Source organism: Uranotaenia lowii, chromosome 3 (assembly GCF_029784155.1).
Source record: "Uranotaenia lowii strain MFRU-FL chromosome 3, ASM2978415v1, whole genome shotgun sequence".
Lineage (NCBI taxonomy): Eukaryota > Metazoa > Arthropoda > Insecta > Diptera > Culicidae > Uranotaenia > Uranotaenia lowii.
In genome coordinates this window covers 348,467,746-348,486,244 of record NC_073693.1, presented here as the reverse complement: position 1 = coordinate 348,486,244, position 18,499 = coordinate 348,467,746, and the positions used below count along the sequence as shown (strand labels likewise).

The 18,499-nt window shown below is 37.0% G+C and overlaps 2 protein-coding genes across 5 annotated transcripts in view; both read right to left on the bottom strand.

Moving 5' to 3' along the window:
- LOC129758650 (disheveled-associated activator of morphogenesis 1-like) overlaps positions 1-18,499 on the bottom strand; it is a 284,874-nt gene that overhangs the window by 31,713 nt on the left and 234,662 nt on the right. For all 4 annotated transcript variants that reach the window (XM_055756210.1, XM_055756213.1, XM_055756211.1 and 1 more), the window contains one exon: positions 9,436-9,951. In XM_055756210.1, coding sequence (XP_055612185.1) covers positions 9,436-9,951 — 516 coding nt within the window. The remainder of the gene's footprint in view (positions 1-9,435; positions 9,952-18,499) is intronic.
- On the bottom strand, positions 10,739-11,547 carry LOC129758651 (tetraspanin-3-like). The gene has a single exon (XM_055756215.1). It carries the CDS (start codon positions 11,456-11,458, stop codon positions 10,805-10,807), a length of 654 nt encoding a protein of 217 aa, XP_055612190.1. The 5' UTR covers positions 11,459-11,547; the 3' UTR covers positions 10,739-10,804.

The following is an 18,499-nucleotide window of genomic DNA, read 5'->3' as shown; positions in this document are numbered from 1 at the left end:
TAAATTTAAAAAAGTTAAACTGATTTCAATGGATTGTTAACGTTTTAAACATTTTATATCATAACTGCAGTTTTGAAATTTGAGTAAAAGATGTATCCATTTTGTCACTATTTTCTTAGATAATCGAATTTTAGTTGAGCTGCTAGTTATGTTAGGTTTATTTTGATAACTAATTTGTTATTGATTGTTGAAAAGTTTTTTTTTTCATGTTTAAAAGCTGTTGTATTCCAATCACGTTTTTTTTACTTGGCAGGATTTTATTAAATATTTCAAATTGATTCTATAAAGAAGTCATTATTTCTGTTTTCATGCATCACATCGTAGGCGATTTGAAAAAAAGAAAAGTAATGAGCAAATCATAATATCATCCAGGGATTATGAACACTGTTACACTACAAAAGTATAATTTTTCAAAATATTGCAAATAGTAGCAATGAGTTCTAATATTTTAAAGATTCGTTTAAACAAATCTTTAACCCTTTAATGCATAATGTTGTTTTAAAACAACAGTGAAAAAATTTAACTTTTATGCATACCTTCTCAAATAACTCATATATGGTCGAAAAATCAGTTTCAACAACATCCTGAACTGATTTCCTGTAATCTTTAGCACAACTTAAGTGAAGGAATGTTACGTGAATATAAATGCGTTATAGAGATAAATTTGATTTAATTAGTGTTGTTTTAAAACAACACTATGCATTAAAAGGTTAATTAAAAGAAAAGCAGCGGTTTTATAATATGTTTTTATTAATAAAATTATATATTAAAAAGAGTTCGTGCATTCTACACAAATAAATAGTAGGAGTGCAGGAATATATGAGGTTTATTCATCAAGATCACACCACAGTCAATAATGTCTCCAGATCATATTCTTTTACCCAATCTCCCAAACAAAATTATTTGCTAGGATGCAGAAGTGACCTCGGTCCTAATGCACAATTTTTTTCTTTTAACCTTTTTTCTCTTTTTTCATACCTATTTATGGACTTTTAGGACGTGGCTGGCGCCGTTATTGATGTTAAAAGAGAGAGCATCAGTTTTGGACATTGTGAATGTGTTGTCAATCCCAGGCCCCCATTCTTTTGACCTCTGATCAAAATTGATGGCCTCGGTCAATCACGGAGTAGCAACCATTGGCGATGTGGAATTCATTCTACTGAGCCACGCCTGCGATTATGGAGTTCGAAATGCGTTGATATTGTTTCAATAAAAAGAAATGTTAAATGTCAATATAACAAGCTTAAAACAGTTAAAAAAATTAAGCATTTTCGGGTTCCATAGTTTTAAGGTGGATGTGAGTAGTCAATCAAGCTAAGCTAAGCTAAGCTAGTTTTTAAGTGTTTTATCATAGCTGAGAACATATGTATTTGTAGTTGTTTAATTCATCACAGCTATGCAGAAAATCTCCTGAAAGTTGACTTCAACAATGGCACGTCCTCCTGAAATGAGCATGATTCGGCCCAACTGTGAAAAATTCAAACTTTATTTTCAATTTTCTATCCCTTAACAGCTTATTTAAATGAAATGTGAGATATGATAAGAATTATAGGAGCTTTAACTATATTCGTACAAATTTTTCATGATTGACTTGTTTATGAGTGAAATATTGGAAAATAGTTGCAAGGTGGTCCAAAATATGCACCCGGTCCAAAATAAGTCCGCTTCTCTAGTAACTTTTCTTTAACTTACTTCAACTTCGCTCATGTTTTCAATGGTTTAACTCATTGTTAAAAATTGGTTAAAATTAAAAATGTTGATATATGCTTAAATTTTGTTCAGATTTGCTCTTTTGAATAGTAAGTATGTAGATATGGTATGCTTAAGGTCAAAGATTCTTAAAATTCGACCTTTTTCTAACTCGATATCACACAAGCAATTTCAAATCGCTTGACACCTGTTTCAACATGTTTTGTTCCAGATTTCACAGGAACCCAATCTCTTTGGTGATAGACGTCCTAGAAGCGACAACTCATCTAATGTCATTTCAGTTATTGGTGACTTTTGAAAATCAATGAGACCCCTACTTGAAAAAGATTTTAAAATATTTCATTTGGTAATATCATCTGGTTGAAAATAATCGACTCATAAATTAAGATGGGCATTAAGATGGAAGAAAAAGAAGAAAATTGAAAAAAATGCTTATGTAATGTATTTTTACTGAAAACTCAATAAAAAAAATCGACCGAATATTCGGCCGAATAGTTGAAAAGGTCAAATGTTAGATATGCTTTTAATTTTCCACTTTTTGATCGTGTCATTCCTTTTTTTTCAATAGTACATAAAAAAGATACAAGCGAAGTAGGTTTGGAGCAAAAAAAAACCTATCAATTTTTATTGCCACCAGCCTTATGTACATCACATTAACCATGCAATATCTCTTGTATTTACTGAGGTACAAGAACAAAAAATTATACTGTTATTCTTAGAATCCGAGGAATCGAATGGTACATAATTTCTGATATTTTGAAGCATGTGTGACTTTGAATCCGCTCAACTACCGTGCATATGTTTTTAGAAATTATTTGCCTCTCGCTACTTTCTCTCAAGTATCCCACTCTTCACCCCCGGCGGAAAGGTGCTTGTGCGTTTTTTTATTGGTTAGAAATTTTAAAAATATGCTACAAGTTTTCGAAAACTGATATGAGTTACTACATCATTGCCTTTCTTAAAGTTTGTAGTTTACGCCAGTACGGACTTTCTGAGGATTTTTTTTTGTAAATTTTGTAAAGCGGCCCACCACACTCCCCCATACCAAGAGGCTCGTGTGATTTATGACCGTGCTAAGAAACATCGAAGTTGGATGTCTGATTTTCAAAATATTTTTGCTTCTAAATTTTCATTCAGATAAAATTAAAAAAAAAATCCTAAAAGTTATTATTTGTCTGAATATGATAACTAAAAAATTAAACAGGTGCACTTTTACATTAGAAATTCTCATTTTCTCATTCCTTTACATTTTGGTGTTTAGTTCCAAATTCTGAAGCCAAACAAAAAAAATGGTAGGGGAGATGAAGGCATAACGAGCACCCGAGGCATAATGAGAACTACGCTTTTCTACGAAAGTGCGTATTTTCTTAAATAAATTTTCATGAGGATTTGTTTCGTACTTCCTATAGTATTAATTTTTCACAAAAGAAGGAATCTCCTTATCATCTTTACAGAGATATTTAAAAAAAACTAGCTTGGTTATCAAGTTACGAAAATATTATAATTTTTGAGCACCACGAAATGAGGTCTTATGATGTTAAAATAACCTTGATCTATAATGTACGCACTGCAACATGATGTGCACATTGTTTCTCAATTTTTACCATCAAAAAATTTTTGATTTTTCACTTTTATCAATTTTTAAACACGTTTTTACTTAAATTTGTTGACTAGGGGCATATAGAGCACCATATTATCGAGGCATAATGAGCATTTTCTGCCGTAGAATCTAGCAGCGAATTAAAATTGATTTATAGCGCCACACCTTGACTAGTTTTCATCCGACAATTTAGCCTATTGGTAAGGTGTCGGAGAGGTAATCAAAAGACTAGAGTTAGATTTCTGTTCGAGGTGATTTTTTTCCATTCACAATTTATGATCGATTTTTTTATTGTTACATTATACGGCTAGTAGCATCATCCTCCGAACAAAGCACTTAATGTATGAGCGTGCGTGAATTGTTTGTATTCTACAAACAGACCTAGATTATTTTGTTATTGCTTTGATTGATGAATCTACGACTCACCTGACTTCATCGAATTGAATTCGCTGCTAGATTCCCCGGCAAAAACGCACATCTTGCTCTGATTAATGGTGCTCATACTGCCTCAGGGGGGGTTCTCATTATGCCTCCACAGTGGCTGGTTTTCAGCTTTTGGAAATTTTTTTTAAAATGCATTTTTTAACGTTCTCATCTAGTTTTTCAGGTTTCAGCCCGTTAGGGAATAGGCTTTTCAAGTGTCTGAACACGAAACAATAATGTAACCTCCATATTATAGCTATTTTCTATGGTTAAATAACCGTTTTCCTTAAGGTGGCCATTATGCCCCCATCTCCCCTATGACAAACAAAATCTTGAGATTTCAAATGGTTCAACGGAGTAAAGTTAACCCAAACAACCAAAAGAGACATATTTACTTAAATGAGGGCTTTGAAAGTTATATATTGGCTGACAAAGAGAAAGTTCCCTTGAGTGAATTGTATGTCCTCATTAACAGGGCCGGATTAAGCCATCGGGGGGCCCGGGGCAATTTTTCTCGGGGGGCCCCTATGACTGGATTTTTTTTTCCAATGCTATGCCAGAGGATACAAACCATTTCAAACGTGTAAAAGAACTGGAGATGAGTTCAGTTTACTGTCTTCAAATAACCATGTTGTCTGCGAAGAAGATAGTTTCTGGTACCTTCAAATAAAAATTGTTAAATAATCACATGCAAACATTGCGGAAGAGTTTGGAAATTAAATGGATTAAATGGAAATTATTTACCAGATGACAATTAGGAAGTATCATGATGATTTGAAACATAGAATACAAAATTCAAAATAATAAACAAAATAATTAAATTCAAATTCCCTAGATATACAGATATAAGATTTTAAGAATTCAAGACAAAATTCAGGTTATATTCAGAACCATAATTCAGTGTCTCAAATCTAAATCATAATTTTAAATAAAGTTTTGAGAAACAAAATATGAATTAAATTAAAAAAAAAGAGATTCAAAGATACAATTAGAGCCAAAGCAGAAATTGAAACAAACGTGAATTTCAATTTTATATCTTTGAAACACAAAAAAAAAACGTTTTCATGAAATGTTTATAAATATAATTCTCATCAGATAAAAAAAACTATTATCGTATTGTTATTCTAAATGTGGCAAAAGTTTCATTCGATGACCTTAACGCCAAAATGATCGATTGAAATAAAAATTCGGAATAGAGATTAAATGTTTAAAACACAGAATCAGTTATCACTGAAAAAAGTCAGATAAGGAATCCAAATGAGTTTAGTGCAAAGATCCTGATTTCTCAAAATACAGAAAAACCATGAAACTGAACTTTATTAACTGAAAAAACAACACACGACTTCAAATTCTCAATGAATTGATTCTGGATAAAGATGAGATTAAAATCATAAAAATTTCGTGTTGAGAAAATCACTCAATGACATTAGCAACTGAATCGTTTTTATGGTAATTTGAGAATAATCATTTGGAAAATGATATGCTGAATTCAGGATATTTACTTCAGTAGATGATAAAATTTTGGTTAAATCAGTTGAAAATGTTTCAATACGAGTTTTTAGTCTTAGACAGTCAATTGGTTCAATTTAAGCAACTACAGATTTTTTTTAAAGATTTTATTTTCAAAAATAGGGAGGGAAAAGGGGTAATAATTTTATAAACCAACGGAAATTTTAATAATAATCATTGAAGGGTGAAAAGTTGTAATAATACCAGGTATTAACCCGGTATCGCCCGGGTAAAATTTTGAAATCATAAAGACTTTAAGTTTAATTGAGTAAACGTGAATATATTCATAAGTTGAATATTTAGAAAATTCCTGGCAAAAATGTAAAAGTTTGATTCAAGAAATCATAAGCACTAACGACTTTTCAAAATGGTATTCAACAAAAGCTTAAAAGGTTCTCTGTTCTCTATTAGCACTGTGAGCCAGTTTTGGAGAAATTAGCTGCTATTTTAGTACAGTAATCATTAATTGAAAAGTTAACGTGATAATGAACATTATTATTGCACAAGACGTTTTCATGTGATAAAAATGTGGAGATGTTTTTTCTTTGTTTTGCCTGTTCTGTACAGAAAATCCTGACTGAGATGTTTCTATAAAAAAATGAGGTGTTTTGCCTCATATTCTTCTTTATTTTTCTCGATTTTTTTAAAATTCGGTTTACATTATTTTTTTGTTCAGATTTTAGGTTGAAAATTTTGAAATTTTGATATCAAGATTTCAATATTCTCGGCCCGCAAAATGCGAGAGAACTTCTTCATTGCTTACCCCAGGGGGCCCCCTTAACTTATGTAAGAGAAAAACTATTCCAGATATTATTTCACGGTGGCCACTTTAGTTGTTATATTTCCATTTTTCATTCCGATTTTCTAGTTTTGATTTCTTTCCACAGATTTGTAGAACTTAAAGTAATCATAAAAGTTCTTTACCTCGGGGGCCCCCCCTGAGCCGGGGGGCCCGGGGCAATTGCCCCTTTTGCTCCCCCTTTAATCCGGCCTTGCTCATTAATGAACTCGAAAGTTGCGAAAGTGATTTATATGCACGTTGTAAGGGACTTAAGTCATAAGTGCTCAAAAGTGCACAAAAGTATTCAGTTTTAGTACATCAAGACATGGCCTTGTGGTCGCGTGTTCGATTGTCATCATGAAGGTTGGGGTTCGATCCCCAAGCCTAAGCCCAAGCAAGAATTTCAGATCAATGATGGTGCTGAGTAAGAATTTTCGTGCCTGTTTTATGGGACTTTTGGATGCTTGTTAAGGCTCAAGACCTGGCGTTCCCTCTTTTTTTTCTCGACTGTTCCTAATGTAGATTAAATATACATTGAGTCTTTGAGTATAAATTGGCGTTGAAGACTATAAATATTTTTAAAAAAAGTGAGAGTAAATATGCACTACTTATATGTGGTTTTACTCAATTCCCCCAAAAACTTTTGCCCAGAATTTAAAATCTCCAGAATTTCATTCGCGAGAGAGAAAATTTGGTCGACGGTCATTTTAACAAGCAAAATAACAGAGTGGTGCTATTCATGTTTCTTTCAGTGTATGAAGGCAAGAAAGGTAAGTAGTTAATTCAAGCTTAATCAATAAAAGGAATACTATGGCTAAATCGTGAGCAAAAGGTTGTACCGCGAGTAGTTAGAATTTTGAAATGCTTACTGAATCTGATATTCAGCAGATCTCCGGCCAGACTTCTTGTGTTAGCAAATCCCGCCAGAATATTCCCGGAAAATTCCCAAACAAAAAGTTGATAGGTTAACTCATCACTTAATATGTCTGACAATTTGTGAGGGTGCCAATATCAGTAAGTCATTAGAATAATTCCCCAGCTAACGGCCAAATGAAAAAAGGAGAATGTCCTAAAAAGTACTCGCTTAGCTTTCATGGGTCCTCACGGAGCTAATACGTTGGTTACTTCGGGCACTGTGTGAAAGCTGTTCCAATCACAGAAGAAATATTTTGAATAATGAATTGGAAAGTTGACGACTATTCAAAGGTAGCTGTTTTTCGAACTTTTTATCAATCTGCATTTTCTTTCGGAGACTATTCTAGCAACTAAATTCGACTTTGTACTGCATTTTGAGTATGTAAAGGGTGTTCACGATAAAATGCCCACTATGCAATTGCGCTAACTTCTTAACCGTTGGGTAGAATTTAATGAAAATTTGGGTGGATTTAGTTCATAGTGCATTGTTTACATCCTGCAAGTTTTAAATTCCTGTTATCAAAACTCGCGGAAATGGAGTCGAAAGAACAGCTCGTGTGTGATAAAACCATGCGCATTCATCACGAGAACAAAAATCTCTCGCATCGTTCCATCGCTAAAACGTTGGGAATCGCAAATTCCACGGTGTCGCTAGTGATTAAGCGGTTCTAGGAACGATTTATTTTTACGCCTCCGTTCGGGATGTGGCTAAGAAGCCGCACCTAAGCAGAAGTTTTGTCCAGAAGGCCAAAACTAAGGCTGGGCTTCGATCGTTCATGGTACAAAAGGCCCCTAATCGCGACGAGAAGCAGAATATGTCCGCCAAAACCCCCGTGCCAGGAAGTTGTACCTCATCATGCCGATGTGACAACATATGTGACGGCCGACTTCAAGCAGATCCCCGGCAACCTTTTTTTCACGGCCAAGGATAATTTCAGCGTTCCGGAGCATGTCGGAACTCTGAAGATGTAAAAACTTGCGAATAAATTCCCTGTTTGGCAAGCCATCCGCACGTGCGGGAAGCGGAGTGCACCTTTCGTGACCCAGGACACGATGAAAGGACAGGTGTACATGAAACAGTGCCTCCAGAAGTGTCTGCTTCCTCTCCTGAAGGCCCACAACGTCCCAACAATCTTCTGGCCGGATTTGGCTTCATGCCACTACTCCAAGGGCGTGCTGAAGTGGTATGCGGACACAAAAGTCAATTTCGTGCCGAAAATGTTCAACCCTCCTTACACTCCGGAGCTCCGCCCCTTCGAGAAGTAATGAGCGATTATGAAGCAGCACCTTCTTAAACGACCTAAGGTAGTGAAGACAGTCGAGGAACTGAAGAAAGCATGGGTTTACATGCAAACAACGTTTAATTTACAGATTGAACAGAATTTTAAGGCCGGGGTTGAGGCCAAGGTGCGGGTATTTGCGTATGGACTGTAAATAAAATTCGAGTAGAATGGTAAAATGAAGTTTAATAGTTATTTTTCAATCCATGAAAATTTGATGGCAATCGGATGACAGCTCGAATTTTGCGCATCAATTTCGTTGTGGACACCCTTTAAGATACGAAGTTAAGGTCCTCGACAAAGTTGTTCAACGGAAAATAATAAATTGGCACAAAAATTAATAGCGGCATGGTTCCTAAGAAGAAATAAAAATGATGTTGATTATTCAGAACAAAATATTAAATTTTCCCATACAAACCTAGAAGTTTAAATTTACTCATGTACCTAAACGTTAAAAATTCTGACAATAACCATGGATCAGTTTTGAACCAAAACGAAGATTTTTAGACCCCAGGGTTTGAGAATTTAAAAAATTATCCCAAATCGACTCAGTGTAATGACCATATCTAATCGGTCCGGATTGAGGGAAATACACATTTCATGAACAAATTTCAATGAGATACAAAGTACAAAAATTGTTTAAATTCCAACAAGGTTTTGTAAAAATTTGATGCAATATTGAACTTTGAAATCATGAGTACATAATCTCTAAACAAAAATGTTTGTAGGGTTTCTTTCTAGTTTAGTTGAAAATCATAAATTCATTAAATTGAAGCTTTTAGCAAAGTTATGAATATGATAAGTTATTGATATAAGAGGCGGGTTTTCATTGCCCATATCAGGCAGGTCTATCACGTCTATCACGTCTATCTAAATGTCTATCACGAAAAAATAGGTTACTCATGTAAAATTTATGCTTTTTATCATTGAAAACTCTAATCTCAGCCCTAATGATAATCTTACAGTGAAAATAGAAGAGCTACCAACATCCTGAATGCACTTTTTTGTTTATTTTTTTCTTCCTGGAATAAATTATCCAATAGGATGAAAATCCCTCAAAATGTTTTTTTTATTTCACGTGAATGTTGTGGCCGAGGTACAAAGGGCTTTTCCAATCATATCGTCTTTGGTGTAATGCATGTTTCAGCGCATTTTTGGCATAGAATTCTATGCCAGCGCCGAGCGTACATTTTTTTTTAAATCTCGATTCGACTCACCTGCAAACACCCGCACCACCCTCGGCGGCCCCGAAAGCCGGGCATCTTTTTGTGTGCCTTGTAGAATTTGTGCAAGCTAGTCTGGTGGTTGTGCTGCTGCTGTTGCTGTTGCTGGTGCACAGCTAGGTTGAAATGGTGCTGCGGCAATGGTTGCTGTGTGGTGGTTGTAGGCGTCGGGGTGCCACCGTTAGATGTCGCCGATCCACCGCATCCACTCGTCAAGGTCGTCGATGCCGTCACACTGGACAGGGCCCCTAGCGACTGGGGCTGATAGAAGGAATCCGCCGCTGCCGTCGTGAGATTGTTCCCGTAGTTCCCGTTGCTGGTGATGTGGTGCTGGATGTGATGATGGTCTGATCCGGCTGCGTTTGGGTTGCTGCTGTTATTGTCGGTGTTATTGTTGTTGTTGTTGTTGCCGTTGACAGCTTCTTTGCATATGTGCGGCAGGCTCCAGTTACCGAGTTCCGGTAGCCGGTTGCGAAGCGTGGACAAATTAATCGGGCACGTCGGAATACCCTGTGGGGGATAAAGAGAAAAGGAGAAAAAATTATTCATTTATTCATACTTTTTACATTTTAAATATTTTTAAGTTTGCTCCAAAGGCATTAATTACAGTTCTAGAATGTACCTGTTCAAAAGTTCAATTACGAGATGAGGATCGTCAACCTGGATGCAAAATGCTTCGATCACACATAAGGGATATCGTATACAATTTTTCGTATTCGATTATGCGACTACCGAGAAGGAGTCCAGAAAGACATCGAAGGAGAGGCAGACTCAAAAACTTGTGGTGGAAAAGCCAAAGGAACCAAGAGAAGGCGCTGGCTGTGGATCGTCAACAGTGGAGGTTTTACCACGGCGCTGCCGACCGTGGCCTAGAGGATAGCGTTCAAGTCTTCCAAGTCGGAGGTCATGAGACCGAATCACGGTCATGGCATATATAGAACACTTTCTGTGTCGGTGGTTTTAGCATTAGTAAGATGCTAGCCATCTTATCCTTGAAAGATGTACGTCTTAGAGTTAAGTAAACTAGATCTCTTCAAAGAAACATGAAGTTTCACTGAGATCCTACCCCAAGTAACACCGATAGTTTTGTAAGACTCCTTAAGCTCCTCATAAAACCATAACTTTATCTAGGAGCCTGCCATAAAAATTTAAATGTTACTTGGGATATGTGTGTGTTCGTTTTTGAGCGCAGGGCAATCGACGCGGGCCATTAAGTAAGTAGGAGAACGAGTTAAGGGATGAAAACGGTTGAAAAAAAGCCCATATCTTAGATTAGAAAGCTTTAATGGTACTGATTTTGACGCCGGTTTATAAATTATTATAATTCGAAATAGATAATATTCTCCCTTTTTTTCGACCCTTTCTAGTAAAATTCATTGATCACCATACAGGCCAACACGAGTGCCACGAATTCCGCCACCGTGATCCCAAGTAATACCCATCCGACCATCACACCAACACCGGAAGCGGCCTGCTCCATCATGGGTTCACATCCGGAACTGTACGGAACGCAGCTGATCCTAGCGGTTCCCGGTTTGCAACAGGATCGTGGCACAATCGCTCCCCAATCGGCAGACGAGTGCAATCCACAGCACTGGTACTTCCGCTGGACCCAATTGATGACGAACTCCATCGACGGTTCCCTCAGGTACATATTCTTGGCGAAGAACGCTTCGAACCACTTCCGGATATCGTCCTGGTGGGTTTGGCTCATGTTCAACATGATGGCCAGCACTATTTGGGTGATGATCAGGGCGACCAAAAGTAGCGCATAGGTACACAACAGGCAGTAGGAACTCTGCAGGATTCCGCAAAGACCTAGCAACGATACCAGGACGATGAAAACTCCGAGCGCCACATCGATGGTGGTCACGTGCAGCACTACTTTGTCGTTCAGATAGATCGTGTCGGAAATTGCGTTACGCAGCACCAGACCCGTGATGGTCAACGCCGTACCCCACACGAAGCAGAACAGATTGAACGCCACCAGGACCATCCGGATTGTGGAGCCTCCCATGGTCGGTCCGTTTGATTTGATTACAAGCTTCCGGATTTGCGCAAAAAGTATAAACAAATATTTGATTAAAAAATAAAAAATAATATTGACATTTCTTAAGATCCAAGACCTTCTTGGATTTTTTTTTTTTAAATAATTACTAGCTTATTTTGAACGAACTCTTTTTTGATGTTGAGTAATTTTATATTAGGTTTCACTCAATTCCAAAAGATTATTGCCACACAAATCAAAATATTTGACCAAAGTTTGCACCAATGATGGCACAAAATTGTAGGCGATGATTAAAATCACTTTCGCAGATTTTATGGGTACGCGTTTTTGCCTACTGAACATTATACAGAGCTTTTCATATAATTATTTGGGACAAATCAAAATGAAACATTCGTTTCGAAAAACTAGAGGAAAATTGTCTAAGAAAGGGCTGCAAAATTTAAAGTTTCTCCGAGGACCAAAATATTTTCGTGTTTAATTTCTGATCTTCTGCTCCCACAAATCAGACTCTACTCCAATAATGAACTTCCTTGGAGATGAAATTATCGGTATAAGATTCTATGCCAAACCGGCTTTCTAATAACTGGCGTTGTCCTCCTAGCACAACCGCATTACACCGCAGAAAAAAACATTCTTTATTACCAACAGACGGCTAAAATTCACCAGCCAAGATGAGCTGTGCGTGTGTATGTAAACCGGTCGGCAATAGAAAACAGTTTCTAGTTTCCCATTCTCATCTTTTTCCCATCAAAGACAAGAGAGGATGAACAAAACACCGGTCAATCGACAGACGGCCAATGATTTTTTTTTTGGTAATATCGGCGGAGACAGAAGGACTATGACAATAAACTTTCATTTGCTAACCGACTAAGATGGTGCACTAAGTAAGATATCGGACTGGCAAGCCGAGATGAGATGTTGCAGTGAGTTGGATTCTCTCTCACTATATATTGTGCTTTTTCAATTATATCATCTTTGGTAAAGTACACTTTCCAAGGCATTTTCATTCCAGTTTTGCCTTTTGTTGAATACAGTCATACTTCGGTTAAACAGTCTCTCATTCATTTGCTCAAGTAGGTACGACACGGGTAAAGATAGCCTAAAAAAATAAAGTACACAACTTAGATTAAATACCGTTAAATTTATTTGGTCTTAGCCTCATCTCATAAGTTTGAAATAAATAAACCTGTCCTCTTGCTTTGCCTCTAGGAAATTTCACCGATCACCGCATAAGTTAAAACAAGCGAAACAAATTCCACCACCGCGGTCCCGGAAAGCCCCCATCCGATGGTGGTTGCCACGTCGGAAGCAGCTTGATCCATCTTGGACTTACATCCGGAACTAAACGGAACACAGCCGGTTCTAGCAGTTCCCGGTTTGCAACAGGACCGGGGCACAATCGTTCCCCAATCGGCAGCCGAATGCAACCCACAGCACTTGTACTTCTGCTGAATCCGATTGATAACGAGCTCCATCGGAGGTTCCCTCCTCATGTACATATTTCTGGCGAAAACCGCTTCGAACGACTTCCGGATATCGTCCTGGTGTCTTTTGCTCCAATTTATCTCGATGGTCAGCGTTATTTGGGCGATGATAAGAAGGACCAGAAGCATTGCGTAGATACATAACAGCCGGTGGGAAGTCTTCAGGATTCCGAAAAGACCCAGCAACGATGCCAGGACGATGGAAAATCCGAATACGACATTGATGTTGGATACGTGCAGAGCCACATTCTCGTTCAGATTAACCGTGTCCATGGAGTTCCACAGCACCAAACCGGTGATGAGAAGCGCCATGCCACACAGAAAGCACAGCAGATTAAATGCCATCAGGGCCGTCCGGGCTGTGCACTGCCCCATGGCTATGGTGGGTCCGGTTAGTTTCGTTTGAAGCTTCCGGATTTACGCAAAAATTTAAAAGTATTTATGCAGTTTAGATAATACCTTCACAATAATATTGACCTTTCAAAACAAAACTAAGCCCACTTGGATTTTGTTTTTACAAACTCTTTTTCTTTCATCATTGTAGTATTAAAGTGTTTTTTGCGTAAATATAGTTTTTAAGGCAAAAAATGACATCAAGACAAACAAGCACACATTTTGGCCTGAATAAGTAAAGCTTATATTTAAAAAGAAAATTTAAAGAACCTCTTTGTGCTTTTTAAGCCATTGGGAAAAATCCGGTCCGCTTGAGAATCATGGCCAGACTTATCTACGACCACCTTTTGTCTCTAACAGACCAACCGAAAGTTAACAACCCCACTATCGAGTGGAGTAAGATATGGAGAAATATTGCTTGCCGAAAACTCTCTTACAAACAGAGAGCCAAACTCTACATCCTGGCCAACGAAAAATCCGAATGCCGAAAACTGCTGTTTGTTCTCCGAAGAGCTGACGATGAGAGCTGTACACACTGTGGGGCGCAGGTTGAATCACTATGCCACAAATATAGCGAATGCAGCAGATTGAATGATGCCTTCAACGTTCTACAGCAAAAACTGAATGAAGTCATTAACTTCAGGAAACTTTGGACATTCCAGGAGCTCCTACAACCAGTGTTGCCAAATATGAATAAACAGAAGAAAACAAACATATCGAAATATCTTAGCAATTATGTCAGTTTCATAGATCAATGTGATGATAGAATTGATAGTCAACGTTTGAGTTTCCATTTAGAGCTAGAAGATTGACCAGCAAATGTGATTTTATTATACATACTAAGGAATAAATAAATAAAAAAAAAATGTGTGCATTAAAAGTCGATATGCTTCTAGCTAGACCAAGTTGCCAAAATCACAGAAAAATCTGTAATGTCACAGAATTTTGAGCAAGTTTTGAGCAAATTTTCATCACAGAATCTGTGTCACAGAACACAGAATTTTGAAAAATTCACAGACTTTACAGTTTTTTAAAATTTTGAATGGATTTCCAAAATTATGATTTTTCTGGCCAATTTAAAATTTATATTTTTTATACTTCAAATTAAAATTTTTTGAAAAGATTGGTAATTTTAATTGATTTTATCCAACTAAAATGTAAAAAAGACCCATGTTATCATGAATTTTCAATGAAATTAAAGGAAACTGCATCACAGAAAACCACCACAGAATTTTTGGGTAAAATCACAGAAAGTCAGAATTTTTTTTCTTAAGAACACAGAATTTTTTTCGGCAACCTTGTTCTAGACTACGGAACTTCGAAAGATGAAGATGCTACTTTTGCATGTCGACTTGCCTGCTTTTATTCAGCTTTGTTATGTAGTTTGGAAGAATGTGTAGCTTGCTCTAAACGACCTTTAGTCACAATAAAATTTTTTACATTATCTTGGAGAAACCCTTAACAAAATTCAGTTATATAAAGTCCACTAGGTGTATGAATGTTATACGCATATAGCTCCAAAAAAGCTAGCCATAAGCTTAAGAAATCGCTTATTAAGAGGTTATCGAAAATCTCACTATAAACTCGTCTTGAGAACAAAGATTTGTTCTCACGTCCTCCAGATTTAATAGAGTGAATAGGACTAATTTCACTGTTTACCATATCCTGAAATCCCCATCAACTACTCGCAAGCAAGGTAGTGGCAGACCAGCGAAAATTATGGACGCAAAAGGACTTCGTTCTCTTTCTCGTGCCTTTAACAACAAGGATTCAGGATGCCGCAAAATGGTCAATTGTTCTCACCAGTACATTGGCAATACATTGAAAAAAGTTGGAATTATGTGCCGAAAGAAGTCAAGAGCCCCAGAATACACTGAGGATCAGATTTCGACTCTTAAATCCCAATGCCACTGGATGATAAAAAATTATTTCGGAAAATGTTTTGTTTTGGACGACGAAAGTCACTTCTCTCTTTCGATGGCGCACATCCCCGGAAACGATCGATACTATTCCAAGTTCTGCTACATTTCCGAACTTAATATACAAGTGCAAACATCCCAGACAACAAGAAGTAGTATTTTATTTTATAGATTACTAGCTGATCCCGTACGAACTTCGTTTCGCTTTAAATCATTGGTACGTCAAAATGAGTTTAGAAAATGAATTCGAAACATTCTTTCGACAATTTTGGGGAAAAAATTCAACAGTGTTTAAAGTCGCTACTGTAACTATTACTTGAAATTCAAATTAAACGGTTGATTGGATTTTTATTAAAATTTATGTGAGAGTGTTTTCTTCTCGATCGGTTGCAAAATCTAGACATTATGGCAGAAACATGTACTATTTGTTTGTGTGCACGACTCTTTTGCTTGACCTTCACACTTAAATTGGTATCAATTAACTGCCTCCAACAAAATTATTGCACAAAACACTGAACTTTCAATGAAACCCTCTTTTTCTGTCCCATGGCCCGAAATTCGATAATTGAAACCAATTTTACGTTCCTCAAAACTCCCTTTTGCCATATTTTCTTTTCAATTTATATGTAAAATAACGTCAGGAACTTGAAAACAGTGAACAGTGAATATAGACGCCCCTTTCACCGACCCTTGACACGGAACATGCTACCTGGAGTCAATTGCTCATAGTTTATAATCCTCATCTGAACATTTTCATCTCAATCCGATGCATGATCACGACAATATCACGAAAGATTGTATCCCATTTACCCGAAAACCATTGCCCAGAATGAATTTTTCCCAGAATGACAAATACCCGAAATCAAACCCCAGAATGAACCATTTCCCAGAAAAAAATTCCCCAGAATGCACCATTTACCAGAATTTTTTTTCCCAGAATGGACCATTTCCCAGAATTTTTTTTCCCCAGAATGGAACATTTACCAGAATGGCACAAATCGCAGATTTTTTCCCCTAGTATTTTTATTTGTTTTCTTTTTATTCTAATGAATTCTTGAATATTTCATATGATTCGAAATTAATTTTTTTAAAATGATTTTTTTAATGAAACTAAGACTTTGAAATTTTCCAACTAAATTTATTTTAGAACCAATATTGTGCTTTGTTTAAGGTTTGGGTACTTTAATTGATTCAATGCTTATCATGGTCCTTTAAAAAACCGTTTTGGTATCCGACTCCTCACGCTGCGCGTTCGAACTTGGAAGACGTTTTGTCCTTCACGCTGTCGCGTGGCGGACGGGGCTAAGGGATCACCCCTAGCTTTCACGCAGACCTAGGAAGCCCCGGCAGACCTAGACCAATGTAATGGGGCCGCCGCTTCCGACGGCGGGTCGGCGGCCACCTCGGATTTGGGAGCTTCGGCGGCTTTGTGCCGCCTCAGCCCCTTCATCCTCGTTGGTTGCGGCTTTGCCGCAAAAGAATTAAGTTATGAAACCCCATTTTTTTGTAACAATTCCTTTTTTTTTTTATTGATTTCTAGTAGGGATAAATGTTTTCAATTTTCTGGGAAATGGTTCTTCTGGCAAAAAAATTTCTGGTAAATGGTTCATTCTGGTGAAAAAATTTCTGGGAAATGGTACATTCTGGCGAAAATTTTTCTGGGGAATGGTTCGTCTGGGGAAAAAAATTCTGGGGAATGGTTCTTTCTGGCGATTGGAATTCTGGGGATTTTTCATTCTGGGCAATGGTTTTCGGGTAAATGGAATACAACCATCACGAAAACAGTGAGCAACTAACATGGATGGCTTTTTTTCGACCACGATTCAAAACTTGACACCTGAAATCAACTATCTTTTCTGTTAACCTCCCATGTGTCAATTTTCATTACAATTCTATGCTCAATCAAGAGAATATCGTAAAATCAGTGAACAGATAATAACCCCTTTTGCCGACCCCTGAGTCAAGATTTGAAACCTGAAGGCAAAAGAACGTCCCTCAAAACTCCTATGCGAAAATTTTCATCTCAATCCAATGTAGAATAACGTCAAAATCGCAAAAACGTTAAAGTTGGGTATGGACGACTCCTTCAGCCAACTTCTGATTCGCAATTCGAAATTTGAAATCGATTGCTGGTCCCTCAAAACACTCATGTGCTAATTTTCATCACAATACGATCTATAATAACGCCAATATCGCAAAAACATTAATCAGTGGATATAGACGACCCCTTTGGCCGACCCCTGACCCTAAATTTGATAACTGTAACTGATTGTTCGTCTCTCAAAACACTCATGTGCAAATTTTCATCACAATCCGGTGTATAATAACGCCAATATCGCCAAAACATTAATCAGTAAATATGGACGACCCCTTTGGCCGACCCCTGACCCTAAATTTGATAACTGTAGTCGATTGTTCGTCTCTCAAAACACTCATGTGCAAATGTTCATCACAATCCTATGTAAAATAAAGCCAATATCACAAAAACATTAATCAGTGGATATGGACGACCCCTTTGGCCGACCCCTAACCCTAAATTTGATAACTGTAATCGATTGTTCGTCTCTCAAAACACTCATGTGCAATTTTTCATCACAATCCGACGGAAAATAACGTCAATAACGTGAAAACGATATTTGTCTTGTATGGACGACCTCTTTTAGAAGGGGTCGTCCAAAAATCTAAAAACATTTTTCATCATTCCTGGTCCTAATGAGCATCCATGCCAAATTTCAGATCTCTAGCTCTTAAGACGGCTGAGTCTATAGAGGACAAACAAACAAACATACAGATAATTGCTTTTTATATATATCGATATCGTATAGAATGTTATTTAAACTAATTTTCGTATATCTGCACCTAAAATGTGCGGCCCATGCATATTTTTTATTGTATTTGAATGCATTGCATGATTTTATTACGACAAGAAGAGAGACTCGTATTTATGTACATACACCCAAAATAATAAGGAAATTATTTATACGGGATTTTTCACGTAAACTTCGATTTTGTTGCATCGTATCGTTTTTACGTGAATCTTCAGTAACCATAGTGTATAAAGGACGCCTTGGTAGTAATTACTTTACTTCCACATAACTTACTCATGATTTTCACGTAAAATCTAAGAGGATGGCGTTTGGAGTTATTTTTCTCAAGCGTGCTAGTAAATTCTTATAAGAATTGAAGCTAATATCAGTCATCATTTTACGGGTTATTTCGATGTTTCGCACAATAAGAGAATTTATTCTGCTACG